This window comes from Macrobrachium rosenbergii, chromosome 10 (genome assembly GCF_040412425.1).
Source record: "Macrobrachium rosenbergii isolate ZJJX-2024 chromosome 10, ASM4041242v1, whole genome shotgun sequence".
Taxonomy (NCBI): Eukaryota; Metazoa; Arthropoda; class Malacostraca; order Decapoda; family Palaemonidae; genus Macrobrachium; species Macrobrachium rosenbergii.
Genome location: NC_089750.1, coordinates 27,126,702 through 27,142,494, shown reverse-complemented (window position 1 = coordinate 27,142,494; position 15,793 = coordinate 27,126,702). Strand labels below are relative to the sequence as shown.

General features: G+C 40.5%; 1 protein-coding gene across 7 annotated transcripts; it reads left to right on the top strand.

Moving 5' to 3' along the window:
• The first annotated feature begins 1,973 nt into the window (after positions 1–1,973).
• On the top strand, positions 1,974–15,542 carry LOC136842567 (myoneurin-like). Of its 7 annotated transcripts, none has more exons than XM_067110054.1 (3): positions 1,977–2,135; positions 12,727–12,992; positions 13,277–15,542. In XM_067110054.1, the coding sequence occupies exon 3, from the start codon at positions 13,406–13,408 to the stop codon at positions 15,239–15,241; it is 1,836 nt and encodes a 611-aa protein (XP_066966155.1). In that variant the 5' UTR covers positions 1,977–2,135; positions 12,727–12,992; positions 13,277–13,405; the 3' UTR covers positions 15,242–15,542. The 7 variants fall into 7 exon arrangements, with proteins under 7 accessions (XP_066966151.1, XP_066966155.1, XP_066966153.1 ...); XM_067110053.1 differs by lacking the exon at positions 1,977–2,135 and adding an exon at positions 3,850–3,985; XM_067110055.1 differs by lacking the exon at positions 1,977–2,135 and adding an exon at positions 6,811–6,908.
• Positions 15,543–15,793: the final 251 nt, after the last annotated feature.

The window sequence follows — 15,793 nt, the reverse complement described above, 5'->3', positions numbered from 1 at the left end:
GAATGCTGTAGGCGTGCATTACAGAACTTTCCTAGGAACTGGTTTAAAGTCTGGGATAACCATATCGCCAAATTACTCTGTGGGGAATCACATGTAGCTATAATGGGTCTTAATGGACAGTCGAGTTTGTGTACCTTAGGGACACCATAAAAACACAGTGCTGAGTTTTGACGATATTTTAGAACAATGTCAGGATCAAAAGAGAGTTCATTAGCGGATCGATGCTGGGCACGTCTTTGAAAATTTACAAAATAATAATATTGAAGATTTAGATCATAATAACAAACTAGAGATACAAAAATTGGAAAAAAATTACTACAGAAATAATAACACTTTGAGAAAAAATATTTATAACCATACTCTTAACGATCAGGATCATCACAGAATAGTTTGCTGTCCATTTTAATTTCTAATTTTATACACATTGAACTCTTGTGTGTGTATTTTAAGAAAATTGGTGGCAAAAATTTTTCTGGATCCGCTAGTGAGAGAGTTAGCTATTTTCTAATTTTTCTATTGAACTCTTGTTGTATTTTAGTGCAATGGGAGGTTCAAAATAAGTTTGTGTCGTTCAAAAGTGTGATATGCTTTCTCTAGATAAGTGCTAGTATTCATTATTATTGTGGCTCCTCCTTTATCTGCTCTCATAATTCTGATGTTTCTATTTCTCTTAAGGGACAGCAAGGCGAGTTGATGTCTCTTGGGTAAAATATTATCAATCGTCTTGTTTATGCTATCATTAAGGACAACACCTTTCAAAAAATCAAGGGAGAAGTCAGGATATTTAAAGTTGAACAAGTTAATGCTACTAATAGCGTCTAAGACGTCCGATCTATCTGTTCCCGCGCAGAAGCCCACACCTAGGTTTAGAACTTCTAATTGTTCCCTGTCTAGCGTTACTGTAGAAAGATTGTTAACCTTATTGGTAGAATAATCCCAATCTGATTGGTCTATGGCTCTCATGAATTTGAAATGTAAACTTCGTCTATGTTCCATCGCCCTAGCTACCGCTACCTCACCTGCTCTACTTTTAGCTGTTTCAAATCTTGGCTCCTGTAGTTGTTCCCCTAGAGTTCTTAACGATGAACACAGGTTGAATATTATTGTGGACCTGATATACAGCATATCCCGTTCTCGATCTAGAGGAGAAAGACTTACATATACTTAATTAATATAAGAAATCTCATACTTTCGCATCCATCCTATGTGATTATATAAAAAAATTGCATCGGTTTCTCTCAATGTAATTTCCGAGCTCATCAGTAAACATAATGCAACGATGTATAAAAAGACATTACTGTTCAGTAATTGAGTGGAACGCTAGCAAAGTAAGGCTATCTTTTAATTAGAAAAAAGTTACTGCGTAATTTGTCTGTCTTGCCTTTTCCCATATTGATTTCCTGTTTATTTGCAGTGATAGCTACTTTATTTTTCTAGATATGTATAAACTTGTATATACATTTGAAAAGAAGATGAATTTTTCTAACTTTTGTCTCGAAACATTTTGTCATACAGACCACCAGTTCTGTGGAAATTGTTGTTGAAAATAAAATTATAGGATTAGTTTCACTATTTTTTATTCGTGTTTCATATAAACGGCCTTAATTTTGTAAAACAAATTACTACTCACTCCTATTGAAAAATAAGTTCTGAACAACTTTTACTCAGTGATGTTTTTTTTTATAAAACCATTATTTTACGAGATATTTGATATGTTGTTCATGTCACATAACTACACTTGTGCAAAATTTCAGCTTTTATCTAATTATTTCACTAAAACCATGTATTTTTGATTACCGCTCCTGGGCTATTTTAATGCTAAAGGTGCAGATTTAAGAGTAGCTAATTACCTTTTATGTTCCTGAGCTGTACCTGAAAGGGTTTCCTTCACCATAGCGTCGTATTCAGTTTAAGTTGACGCATGAACTTTCAGAGCCACAGCTCGTACTTGGAATCTTGGATATGATTTCCTTGTCAGTTCAGGTCCAAGCATCTTCCGAAGACGACAGGCCTTCTGCTACTCCAAATAAGCATACCTACAATCAAGGTGGAACTTGGAAAAAGAGTAAGGTGATTTCGTGAGAGAACGAGTTTTGCGTTTTCCGGCGCAGTGACGTCACTTGGAACCCAGCTGAGTAAGTGGCTAGAGGTTCATTGACTCATACGGTTTTGGAGGGAATTCGCCGATCTTTTAACATTTCAATCAGTTGATAAGAGACAACAAAGATGGTGGTATGTGCTGTGTTTGGTTGCAATAATCATGATCGCCATCGCCTAGAAAAAGGCATTTCATTTTACAGATTTCCAAAGGATCCATCTCTTTGCAAAACTTGGGTTAATCTGTGCAAAAGGAAAGATGATTTCAACGTGAAAAAATGCAAGAAATGCTGGAGAAAGCCTTAGACATATACTTTTAGATTATCATCCTGAAAATGCACGCAAATTGAAAGATACTGCTGTGCCTACTCAACACATGTATACCAGGATATAACTCCAGGTAAATATTGTTTATTTGCTAAATCAACAGAAGAGTATTTTAGTTGGCTTAGCCTATTTTGGAATTGAAATTATGTAAGACAGAGAGAAAAAGAGAGACACCCAATTCAATATTTCTCAAATGAAAATGGTTTGGTTTATTATCAGCTGACTTTGAATACAAAAATTTTGATTAATCTGTTTATAAGGCATGTTTATAAAGCTTACAATTCAGATCTTTGTATGCCCTCTTGTTGTATAATTATTTTATTTTATAAGCCTATATCTATGCAACACTTTTGCTTGATGATTGATATAATTTTCGTGAAAGTGATTTTGCTTAAGCCTATTATCAACTTATTCATATTGTTTGTTAACTCTTATTTGCTATTAGGGCCATTGCTATCAACTAAAATACCTGGCTTACAGCACATAGGCGCGTAGGTCTAGCCTAGATTTTTTTTTTTATGGGACAAGGAAAATTTATGACATGATTCTCTCTCTCTCTCTTTGTATTTTTGTCAATTCGTGGATTAATGGTACATTACTTAAGCTGGACTCCTCCTCCTGAAGAGCTCGCTTAAAAGGCCTCCCTGGACTTGGCTCCTAAAGAAGGTTTTTTTTTTTTTTTGTAGACAATTATAGGAGTCCTTTTAGGGGGGCCTTTCTTGCACATATATCTAACTAAAGTGAGTTAACTATAGTGAGTAGGCCTAATATCATGGCCAAAACCCTTCATGATTTTCAGTAGACATATATAAAATTATATATCGATATAGGCCTAGGTCTTTATTAGGTTAAGTAAAACTCACGACAGAATTTTTTTTCTCTCTCTTTTTATTCTTACTCAAGTAATATAATATTTTATCCTGGTCGTATTTCATTTACAGTAGGCTATATGACAATATATTTTCTTTTGTAAAGGGAAATATCATTTTATCATATTATAACTAGTTAATAATGAACTAACTGAACTATAAAACAATGCAATAGTGCCCTATGGCTAGAAATGCATTGCAGTAACATTTGACCAAGAGTAGTTCTGGGTTCCGTTTGACGTCACCGACTCGTCTCGAGCTGCTCGTGATTCCACCTGTTCTTTTTCCACCTTGCCGTAACAATCGTCATTTAACCGATAAACACGTAACATAATTTACGATAACAAACTTCAAATTTTATTTTTATCAGTAACTACACCCGATATAGCGAACATAACATCAAATTAATAGTGATTATATGGTTGTTTATGAATCAGCATCAAAGTTTTTAAAACTTCATTACTGAAAAATTACGCAGCCGACGAATAGGCAGATTGAATGGCAATCCGACAGTTTAAAGGCAGAACCAGTTTGGTCACGAACTCGACACCTTGATCTTTAGAGTAGTTCATTTATGGGTTGCTGATATCGCCTTCAGTTAGTAACGGACAGCTCGTGAAGAAACTAGTGAACTTTGCTATTATAACTGTGTTCTTCATTAAAAGAGAGGGAGAAAAACAGATATTGTACAGGTAAGATTACTGAAGTATCGTCCGGTAATTGTCTAACATTGGATCGTACGAGTGTGCTCCTGCAAGTTGTTACGTTTTAAATATAGGCTATCCTCAAGTCCGACGGGGTCTGATGTCATGAAAACCTAACTGCTAAGTTTTCTCGAAGATCTCTCTGGGATTTCATGGAAATATCTCTGTCATTAGAACATGAACCACCCCAGCACATTTGCAGTATTGTAGTGATAGCTAGGCCTTATGCTGTATAAGATTATTTCAGTTATATTTTAGGATGAATTGTTCATGTTACCGTGAATAATTTTCTCATGATTTAGTTGGCCTAGTGCTGCGAAATTTCTCGCCTTAGCACAATGCATCAAGTATGGTTTAATGTTTTCATAACGCATTTCTATCTCAGTGTTGAAGATTACTTGCATATTTTAAGTACCATTTTATGTCCATCCAACTCATTTTATATCCATCCATCCTATGAATGTCCATAAAGGCATAGGCTATATCAACGATTGATAAAATTATTTTTTAAAACAAGTTACTCTTCCCAGCAGAATTGAGAGAGACTTACAATTCCGGAATCTTGGGCATAACAATGCTTCACCGCATGCAAATGCACAGTAAGGTGGTGATTGATAACGTGCTTGTGTTTTGTTCTCTAAAATGTTATACTTTTATTACAATTCCTGCGAATGCCTCAGTATAGTATATATATTATCTAGTGTAGGGGGTGATATACACTGGCCTGCCTAACCTATTCTTTACCTGTGGAGTAAGCCTTTAAAGCCTTGAAAGTTACTAAATAATTTTACGTTTTCACATTGTTTCAGGATATTTTAATGCAAGCCGTATTTTAAGTCCCTACATTAATATATTAGCTGAACAGACAACGCACCATTGATCTATTTATGTAATTCTTGTTTCCCGGTGGTTTTCATTGTACCGTACCATTGTACCGATGGTATGTCACAAGACGGGAACGAAAACCTAAGGTTTTATCCTGAAACTTTATTTTGGAAGTCGACTTATTTTCGACGAAAACAAACATTTTGCTTAAATTGCTTCGTTGCGTGCCCTTCAAAAGACCAGGACCCAGGGTCTGGGGAAAAGCCTGGACCACTCTTGGTCATGTCCTGATCGAGCTCATTGACATGGTAACAGCACCTGATGTTATTCAGCGAGAATACATAACAATAACCAGGTGCAGGTGGGTCATGAGTTAGCCTGCCTGCTAATATATATATATATATATATATATATATATATATATATATATATATATATATATATATATATATATATATATATATATATATATATATATATAAAATTTAATGCTCCTCTCCCCCACCTTCCAAGATAGTACTTGTGTGTGTAATAGTGAATGAGTTTGTTTTGGGGACGGAGGGTAAGGCAAATTATTGTATAAAAAAACGTCTAGCATTCCCAGTCACTGAGGACGCTAGTCTTTTTTTTTGTACTTTTTAGTATAATTTGTAATCTAAAAGATTTGGCTGGTCACAATAAAAAAGTTGGTGAGTGTCATAGTAACGCAAGTCATTGAAATCATTGTTGCCAGAATACTTTCGTATATGACAATTGAACAAGGTTCAGTGGTAGTGCGTACGGTTATCGGTATCCGGGTTATGGAATAGACCTATTAAAGCAAAACGTAAATTAAATGATAATGATGGTCAGTCTGATGGGCAGAGAGGTTGGCCTCCAAAAATAAACGTGCGCGATTATGATAAACCTATTTCTAGAGAGGTGTAGGAGCATGGTGAGAAATTTGCAAAATTTTTTTCTGATTACATTATTGAGAAATTATTTGTTTTGTTTACCGCTTATCCCCAAGGGGTGGTATTAAACACGGCGTCTCGCGGAGCTTTTCTGTAGAACTGCTAGGAATTATTCCTAAATGCACTGGCTGACCATTGAAAAGAGATTTATGTATGTAAGTATGCTGAGATCACACTTTAGACAAGTAGCTCCTCACCGGAATCGAGAGTATGTTTGAGGGTAGACAAGTTGCTCTTCACCGGAATCGAGAGTATGGCTTTTAACGATCATGTGTCTTACTGAAACTTTCTGCTTCCTTGTTTATTTATTTATTTATTTTTGGAAGCCCTCCGCTCGTCTTCCATTTGGCATATTTTGTGGTCCCTATTTTTGTTTAAGTTTTGTTGGATATATTCTGAACTAAGTTCCTTCTTGAATGTTTTCACTTGGGGGTTTCACGGCCTTTTAGTTCTTGGAACAACATAAGGAATAGTGTGGTTTGTTCAGAAGTCCTTTTGTCATGTGCCCTTTTCCTTGGCGTATTTATGCTTTGGTTTATCGTAATTTTTCTTTTGTGGTGTTTAACGTATTTTGGGGTTGAATTGCATTGTCCCTTAAAGCAAAATAATAATAATTTGTTTTTATGAAGGTGTAAGGTTCGACAGGTGTTTATAATGCGGAAAGCGGACGGAAAGGTAGCGGGCGACCTGAGCCCCCCCGCTGCGTCCATACAGAAGTTGTGTTTAACAGGCATAAGAAGACATATATAATGCGTTACAGAACATGTAAAAGGCAGATATCTATATCGGCAGAAAGGCCGTATAATGATGCATACAATGAGATACATAAAGAATCTGAAATAATAACAAGTAACATATATGACATGATTAATGTACATATGAAGAGCGAAACATAAGAATGGAGAGGCGATTTGACGCCCGTACAAATACTCCCCCCCCCCAAGACAATAATTAGAAGAGCAGTTATTGGATGAAACAACATTAATCACGCAAACGCTGAGGCACTTGGATGGGGTTGGCTGGATGTGTCCCCTAATCTCGCTTTGGTGGGGGAGGTGTGTCTGCAGGGAGGTACTGAGGGGGAGCTCTGGGCGCCTGCCTGCTTCCTCGCATCAGTCTTCCTACCCATGGAGGTATGCCTTGGCGCCTGATGACTCAAAAGGGCGGCCAATGGGGTCCACCCTGCTGCCGTAGGGGTCTAAGGTGTGTGGGCTGTAGGTGGTGGTTCTATAATGTGGTTCGGATTCCACAATAAGCTGTAGGTCCCGTTGCTAAGTAACCAATTGGTTCTTAGCCACGTAAAATAAGTCTAATCCTTCGGGCCAGCCCTAGGAGAGCTGTTAATCAGCTCAGTGGTCTGGTAAAACTAAGGTATACTTAACTTTTTTGTTGATGAAGGTCTTATGGCAGGGCCAAACTTCTGTCTCCCTTAACCTCGGGAGAGGGTGTCGGCTCCGTTGGGCCGGACGGGGAAGAATTCTCCGAAGTAGACTTTCTCAGCAGACATTTGCCTTGGTGCAGTGGAGACCTAAGGACCCAGGGGAGCTGTCAACAACCCATCAGGCATGCCAAGGAGACCCAGAGCTCTGACAGGAAGGCTGGACCCCTGTCTGGTGATGCTGTCTGGCACTCCTGATCCTGGAGAGGAGGGCCTCTGTGGATGCTGGATGCCGACATCTGGTGGGTGGAGCGGTCTATGATCGTCAGGAGGTATCTGGCTCCTCCCGACTGCGGAAGAGGCCCGACGACATCGATGTGGATGTGGCTGAAGCGCCGATGAGGCTGGGGGAAGTCACTGACCCCAGACTCTGTGTGTCGGGACGTTTTGCTCGTCTGGCATGGGATGCAGCTCCTTGCCCACTGTCAGACATCCTTGTTGATGCCATGCCAGACGAACTTGTTAGTCATGAGGTGCGCTGTTCTGCGGCCTGATGGATGGGAGAGACCGTGGACTATGTCGAACACCTGCTTCCTCCTCGAGGCGGGTACTAGGGGGCATGGGCGGCCTGTGCTGGTATTGCAGAGGAGAGTTGAGTTCGAGTTTGCTAAGGGCACATCTTCCCACTTAAGAGCCGTCACTGCCGTCCCTGGGTCTGCTGCTTGTTCTTTTGCCAGGTCTTTGTAGTTGATGCCCAGGTGAAGGGAATTGATTTCTACTCTCGACAGAGCATCAGCTACTGGGTTCTTCTTGCCAGGGACATAGTTGATGGTGTACCCGAATTCGGAGATGGCGGTCAGGTGTTGCTGTTGCCTTGGAGACCACATGTCTCCCGGCTTTGCAAATGCATGCACCAAGGGTTTGTGATCTGTTAGGGTCGTGAATTTGGTTCCCTCCAGCAGGTACCTGAAGTGTCTCACGGCCTGGTAGATAGCCAGCAGCTCCCTGCAAAAGGTGCTGTAGTGGGTCTCTGCCGGCAAAAACTTGTGGCTGAAGAAGGCCAAGGGTTGGGGGGCGCCGTTCACTAGTTGCTCGAGTACTGCGCCGCAGGCGATGTTGCTGGTGTCCGTTGTCAGTCTGAGGGCAGCTGCGGGGTTGTGGTGAGTCAAGGTAGTGGCATTGGCGAGGGCTCTCTTTGTTTTTGTGCCTGCTGCTGCGGAGCCTTCCAGTTCAGTATTTTTGGCTTGCCCTTCAGGATTGATGTCAGGGGGTACATAGTGCGGACAACGTCTGGGATGAAACGTCGGTAGTAGTTTATCATCCCGAGAAACTCCTGAAGGGCCTTGATGCTTTGTGGTTTTGGGAAGTTCTCTATAGCTTTTAATTTAGAGGCCATGGGGTGCTTTCCTGCTGGGGAAATGTTGTGCCCGAGGAAGTCTACTTTTTCTTTCCCGAAAATGCATTCGTCGAACCTGATGACCAGTCCGCTGTCCTGCGGACGTTTCAGGACGGTGCGGATGTGGCAAAGGTGTTCCTCTGGGGACTTGGAGAAGATGAGAATGTCGTCAACGTAGCAGATGCAGAAAGGCAGATCCCCCAAGATGGTGTCCATCAGGCGCTGGAATGTGGCACCTGCGTTCCTGAGACCGAAGGTGGAATAGGAAAATGTTTAAGTTCCGAAGGGCGTGATGATGGCGGTCTTGAGGACGTCGTCGGGGTGCACAGGGACTTGGAAGTATGACTTCAGGAGGTCCATCTTGGAGAAATCTTCATCCATGGAGGGCGCCCATCAGGTCTTGCATGTTAGGGAGGGGGTAGCGGTCTGGTGTTGTCAGTAAATTCAAATGCCGTTAGTCCCTGCAGGGCCTCCATGAACCATCGGATTTCTTCACCATGTGGAGGGGAGACGCTCACAGGCTTGATGCTTTTTTTTTTTTTTTTTTTTTTTTTACAGACACCCATCCGTTCCATCTCTGTGAAAGCCCGTTTGGCATCTTGTAACTTTTGGGGGGACAGTCGTCGGAACTTGGTATGGGTCGGTGGGCCTGTCATGGTGATATGATGGAAGATGCCATGCTTTGCAAAGCCCTTGGTGGCTGGCGTAGCTCTGGTTTGAATACGTCCGGGAACTCCTGTAGGAGGGACTTGTAGCCGTTGGGGGCTGTGGAGCAGATGGCGGGCATTCCAGGTCCGGTGGAGAGCTGACGGGAGTGGCAGGTTCCCGTGTAAAGGAGGTGTTGTCTTCCGACATCGACCAGAAGTCCGTTGTGCCCTAGGAAACCTGCGCCCAGCAGGGGGAACTTGACCTCTGCGATGACGAAGGGCCAGTGGTATCTGTGGCCCAGAATTGAGACAGTCCAGGTCGTTGTGCCATACGTGCGGATGGGAGTTCCATTTGCTGCTATGAGGGTGGGTGGTGAGTCGGGTATCGTTTCTAAATTTTCCTTAGATGGTGGGAAGACCGACTGCATTGCCCCCGTATCTACCAGCAGGTGCCATTTCGAAATTTTGTCTGATGAAGAAATCTGCTGGTCGAGGGGAGTTGCATTTCGCAGCCACAGCTGTTACTTGTGGCCACTTTTGTCATTTTTTGTAAAGGAACAGGGAGGCCTGCAGTTCCTGGCGTTGGTTCCGAATTTTCTATGGAAGAAGCACCACACCGGGTTTGACCATGTCCTGTGTTCCCTGAATGGTATCTTCTTCCGGTAAACGGCATCGATGTCTCCCTCGTTGTCGTCGTTCTCCTCCATCAGGCTGCAGGCTCCCAGGGTGGCGGCGTGTTTCGAGGCCTTGGTGGCCTCATGTATTTTCTGGGCGACATTGACTAAGGCGTCCATGTCGAGGGTGTCTGCGTCTTTTATCTGGCACCTAACTTCCTGTGTGCGGCGCCAAAGGAAGATCACTCTTCTTAAATCTACCTTCCTCTTCCTCCCGTTTTCGTCGTGGCCTGGAAGTGTTACCAATCCCCGTAGTTCGTCCCAGGCTTCCCTGGGTGATGCTTCTGCTAGGGGCTGGGATAATAGGTTGAGTGCGCGCTGCGCTATCTCAGTCACGGGCATGGAGTAAGTTTGGATGAGTTTATCCTTCAAGGCTGCGTATGTAACTTTCTCCGGTTGCGCGTTGAGCCAGGGGGAGATTCTGTTAACACCTCTTCTGGGAGCGCCATCATGGTGACATTGGATTTGATAGCATCATCTGAGATGCACGCCATGCGAAAGTGTGTGTCTGCGCGCAGGAACCATGATGCCGTGTTCTGCTGCGAAAACGGAGGAAGTTTGACAGCGTTGAAGTTCAGCTTCCGACATCTTTACTACTCACGCACCAAAATGCGGCAAAATGCATCGCATTGAGTCCGTTAATGGTGCTGATTGTTTGAGTGGTCAAACGAAGTGCCAAAACGTGCCCTTTTTTTGGGTATGCCGTATTTAGTCCATTAATAGCACAGTTTCCACCAGGGAGGGAGCTATCAGAGGCCTAAACTTTGTCGCCATAATTAGTCCGCTAAAGGCTCTCTGATGGTAGGCTACGGTTGTCTTTAGTCCGTTAATGCCTGTCACTCTGGGATCTCCAGTGTGAGGTTCAAGAAATGTCAGAAAGACTGAAATTACTCATGGAATGCGGAAAGCGGGTGACCTGAGGCCCTCCCCACTGCGTCCATACAGAAGTTGTTTGTTAACAAGCATAAGAATACATATATAATGTGTTACAGAACATGTAAAAGGCAGATATATATATCGGTGGAAAGGCCGTACAATGATGCACACAATGAGATACATAAAGAATCTGGAATAATAACAAGTAACATATGAAGAGCGAAACACAAGAATGGAGAGGTGATTTGACGCCCTTACAAAGGTCTGTGAATTTAGGCATAACAACCTTAGCGTTATCTATCGGAGGTTCATAATTTTATTTGATTTCTTAGCGGTCCTCGGTTATTGTATTTCGAAGGTCGTAACAATCTATCCTCTTCATTACTTTATCATATATATTACTCTTAATTTGTTAGTTGTTTTTTAATGCTAACACTATGATTTTACTGTATCTTAGTTTAGTTTTATCATCTCTCTAAAGTCATTGTCTCAATTTTGGTCAATACTTGTGGTGCTTTCCATAAGGTAAAAGTGTTTATTTTATTGTAATCCATGATAATTGGGTAATGTACATAAATATGTCGGTCTCAGGATTCTACTTTGTTTTACCCCTCTTGGTGGAGTTTTTGATGCTGCTTTAGTATTGGGTTTGTATGTGTATCATACTATCAAGTACATCTCTAGTGACTACCCATTGCAAGTCTTCATCGGAAGGCCTCATTCACCACTGAACTGGATGCTGCACATGGGTCTGTTAATATTGCACACTGCATCATTTACCACAGTACACCATTCTTCTTCAGTAAAGTTATTTTTTCTGAAAATGTAATTGATTTTCTGGTAAGATATTGCTCCTTTCAAGATTTTCATCAGCATCTCTTGCGCCGTTGCAGTGATTTTCAAAAGAAGTGAAAGTTAGAAATTGGTTGAGACAGGTCAAGTTAGTTTAGCTCCTTTATTTCTGGAAAATGGTTTGCACATGCTGTTTTTTCACAGTTTTGTAGTACAGGTATATGTAACCCTGGTCTTTGCTGTTTATTAATTATCAGTGAAAGAAGTTGTTATAGGCTTTACATTACAGTTTCAAGTGCTCCCCCATCCTCCCTCTTTCTGGAACTGGAATTTAAAATTTAGGCCAAATGCTCGGACCTGTGAGGCCATTCAGCGCTGAAAAGGAAATGCAGAGTAAAAGAGGTTTGAAAGGTGTAACAGGAGGAAAACCCCGTAGTTGCACTATGGAACAGTTGTTAGGAGGTTGTGGAAAGTAAGAAGGAAGAAAGATATGAATGGAGGTACAGTAAAGGGAATGAAAGGGGTTGCAGCTAGAGGCTGAAAGGATGCTTCAAAGAACCTTAAGTAATGACTACAGTGCACTGCGTGAGTTGCACTGATGGTGCTACCCCCAAGTGGGGGTCTCTATCTGGCCAAACCTTTTATGAATAGGTTATAATTTCAAAGGTTGCTCACACCAGTAATTATTAATTGTACATGAACTAAGCATTCTATAGGATAAAAATAATAACTTTAATCACTGTTCTGACGAAGGTTTTGAAGTATACATGTTGATGTTCATCTGCACTAATTCCCCTGAAATCAAGAACAAAATGGAGACAGTGTTTGCTTTGTTGATTACCAATGTATGATTATTTACTCAGATAAGCATGATTTCACGGCAAGAATGGCCTGTTTGTATTTTTAGTAGATAAAATCCATCTGTCAGTTTTACTTATGTAACTACTGTCACCACCATTGAAAAAATACAAAAAGGGTGCTATGTGCTTAAGACCTACCCAAAATATGTTACAAAATATTTGAAATTACAAGAGGAAGGAATTGCATGAATGCCTCAAGACAGGAAATAATATCAGAGCACTGGTCTACAGTTATGTAATGGCAGCTACTTATGAAATAAAAATTTTAGTTTATATGTGTGTAGATGAAAAGGCAACCTAAGCTTAAAATACTTTATTTTTTTTTCAGGTATTTCAATGTATCACTCAAGTGTAGGATGCCTTTATCATCAGAAGTTCCCTCAATTGCAGGCCTGCTCATGGCAAGTATTTTACTGTGATAATCAACCTGGAACATTTTTTTTTTTGAGGAAGCTAGAAAAGGATCCATCAGCATTAGCCTCAGCAACAGTGAAGATTTCTTGGACAGCTTTATTCCAACAAGAGTGCTAACAACAAAGGAACTCTAGTATTGCAGAGTACAAGGCTAACAAACTACATAGATTGAAACTTGCTGTAGGTATTTTAAGTTGTTTTTGTAAGTAAAGATAGGGCATAAGATGGTCAGTAATACAGACATTAACCTTCTTATGGTCAAATTTCATTAATGTGCTCTTGATCATCAACTCCTTTACTGTTTGTACTGGTTTTAGTTGTAGTAAGAATAGGTTATTTTTCTGAAAGGTGTATTTTAGATTGCTTTAATTTAAATGGAAATGCAAGATCAGCAACAGCATCCTTTTAAAACAATATTAGATACAAATGGACCTTTTTCTTACTGTGGTCTCCATTTACCACAGCAACCTGTGAAAGTATCCGAAACAGGAGGAGGATTGTCTGCTAAAGACGCTGGGAGTGAAAAATGCATTGTATCAGTTGAACCAGCCTTACAAACTCCTGCAAATACTACTGCTTTCCCAGCATCCACTATGTCATCATTAATTGATTATTTAAATGTTAGTAGTACTAGTAAAAGCACTTTATCTTCAAGTGTAAGCATATCTCCAATTGCTTCTACTTCTACAAGTTTAATATCTAACAATGATACCACAAGTATTAATAACACTGTTGTCAATAATGTCACAAATAACCTTTTGAACACTTCCCCTACAAACATCAAAAGCCCTTGTAAGAACACTGAAACTGGAATGACAAGCAGTATTATTGGTAATGTATCAAGCAGTACATCAAAATCTAACTTAGACAAGACTAATGATAATGAATTTCAGAGCCAGAAATCTCCAGCACCTCCATCCAGGATGGTAACTCGGAGTCAGACTGCAGCTGAACGTATGCAGCCCTCACTTGCTGAGGGGGGCCTCTCAAAGAATGATCCCCTTAGAGCTCGAAAACATGTCAGGTCTTCAGGAAGTGATCTTGATGAAGAGTACAGTCCACACAAGGTGAAAAGAGAAATGTTGTCTTCCTCAAGATTTGCTTTTGATGATTTTGCCTATGCGAAAAGTCCGTCTGGAGCTGGTATTGATTTTGCAGCTGTGTGCGCTGATTGTGGTGTCGTGGCTGTAACTGGTGTTGGGTGGGCTGCACACCAACAGGCTCACAGAAATGAAGGTGCTGCTTGTATATATTGCAACCAAGTCTTCCTCACTGATCAAGGAAGACAGATACACCAGCAGCTGCACAGAGATGGGCAAACACGGGATGTTGATGACTTTTGCGAGTGTGGAATTTGTGGTGGATCATTTATATCTGTCTTGTATCTTGAACTTCACTTACTAGAACTTCATGGGCGTGAAGCTCTCAGTGATCAGAGGTCTGTACATTTAGGACCATCATCCAGTTCAGATCCATCTTGCACACCAGAAGATGAAAGTGGTCGGCAATTATTCAGATGTGGTGTATGCAGGTCTCTGTTCACTTTCAGTCTTAACCTTGATTGTCATATGGCTCTACATTCAGAGGTGTCTTATTGTTGTGCTGTTTGTGACGCAGCTTTTCCAACCTTAGATCCTCTGGTCACACACTCAAAAGCTCATAGATTCATAGGACATGTGCCTACACAAGCAGGTGTGCCAGTACATATGACAGCATCCCCTTTGCCACCTCGAACTCCCCAGTGTTCTATTTTTCAGCCTGTGACTAATTCATCTTTCAGTGCTTGGAAACCACAACCTGTCAGGAATACTTATCCACGATCTGCATTGACGCAGACCACTGCCACAGCTCCAGGAGTAATAACTTCCCCAGTGAATGTCCAAGCATCTCCTGTAACATCAAAAGTAGCCCATCAGTCTGCAGTGTCAAAGGCCTCTGTAGTGCCACCCTCAGGATCTACAATGATGAATACTTCAGTAACTCAGCCAGCAGGTCCTACAGTAATGCCAGTAATGGCGCCTATGATGTCTTCACCTCTGATGACACCAATGAGTCAAATGATAACACCAACAATGGGTCCAGCAATGACTCCAGTCATGGCAGCTCCCATGACACCTGCCATGCTTAATTATTGTATGATGATGTCTTTGTGGGGAGGTGGTAATAAATCTTGTGGTAACCAAGGAGGGATTCCCATGTGGCAGAATTATATGAATCCTTCCATGGCAAATGTAATAAATTACTTTAACCCTTACCTTTTGAATAACCATATGATGAACAATTCCACTGGTACCAATGAAGTTAATCAGTCATTTCAAAATTCGTGCTGTAAGCAAGATAATAGTAACAAGGAACATGAACATGAAACAGTTGAAGCTAGTGCGAAGTCTGAAAGCTGTGCTGCTGACGAATCAGCAAATCTAGGTTAGCTGTGAAGTTCACTTTACACTTTATTTTGAAGTTATGGCCAATTGGTGTATTTTTTTGTTAGTACAGGTAAATTTTATTTTTACAATACAGTTTTTCCTGAAATGTAAACACTTATTTGTCTTCTCAAGTAACTTTAAGAAAATATTTAATTTTCTTTCAAGTGTTTTTCCTCAGTTGATTATTTTCTGCTACTCATTTGCTTATTGCATACAAATCCATTTGTATGATACAAAATGTGAATGTTATAATTTTATTAAGTGTAACATAACTTTCATGCATTAATAAGTTACAAAGTTTGAAGTTTTGTTTTATTTTTAATTACTTTTTGAATTATGAATTATGAATCTTATTTACCATAACCATAGTTATGACTTCATTGAGCATTATTATTGTTAATAATAATAATAATAATAATAATAATTATTATTATTATTATTATTATTATTATTATTATTATTATTATTATTCATTTATTAAAAAAAAGCTTCTAAGGAATATGGTGTTCATTCAAAAGAAGTAAGAGAAGGTAAAATTGGGAAGGACAGAAAGAG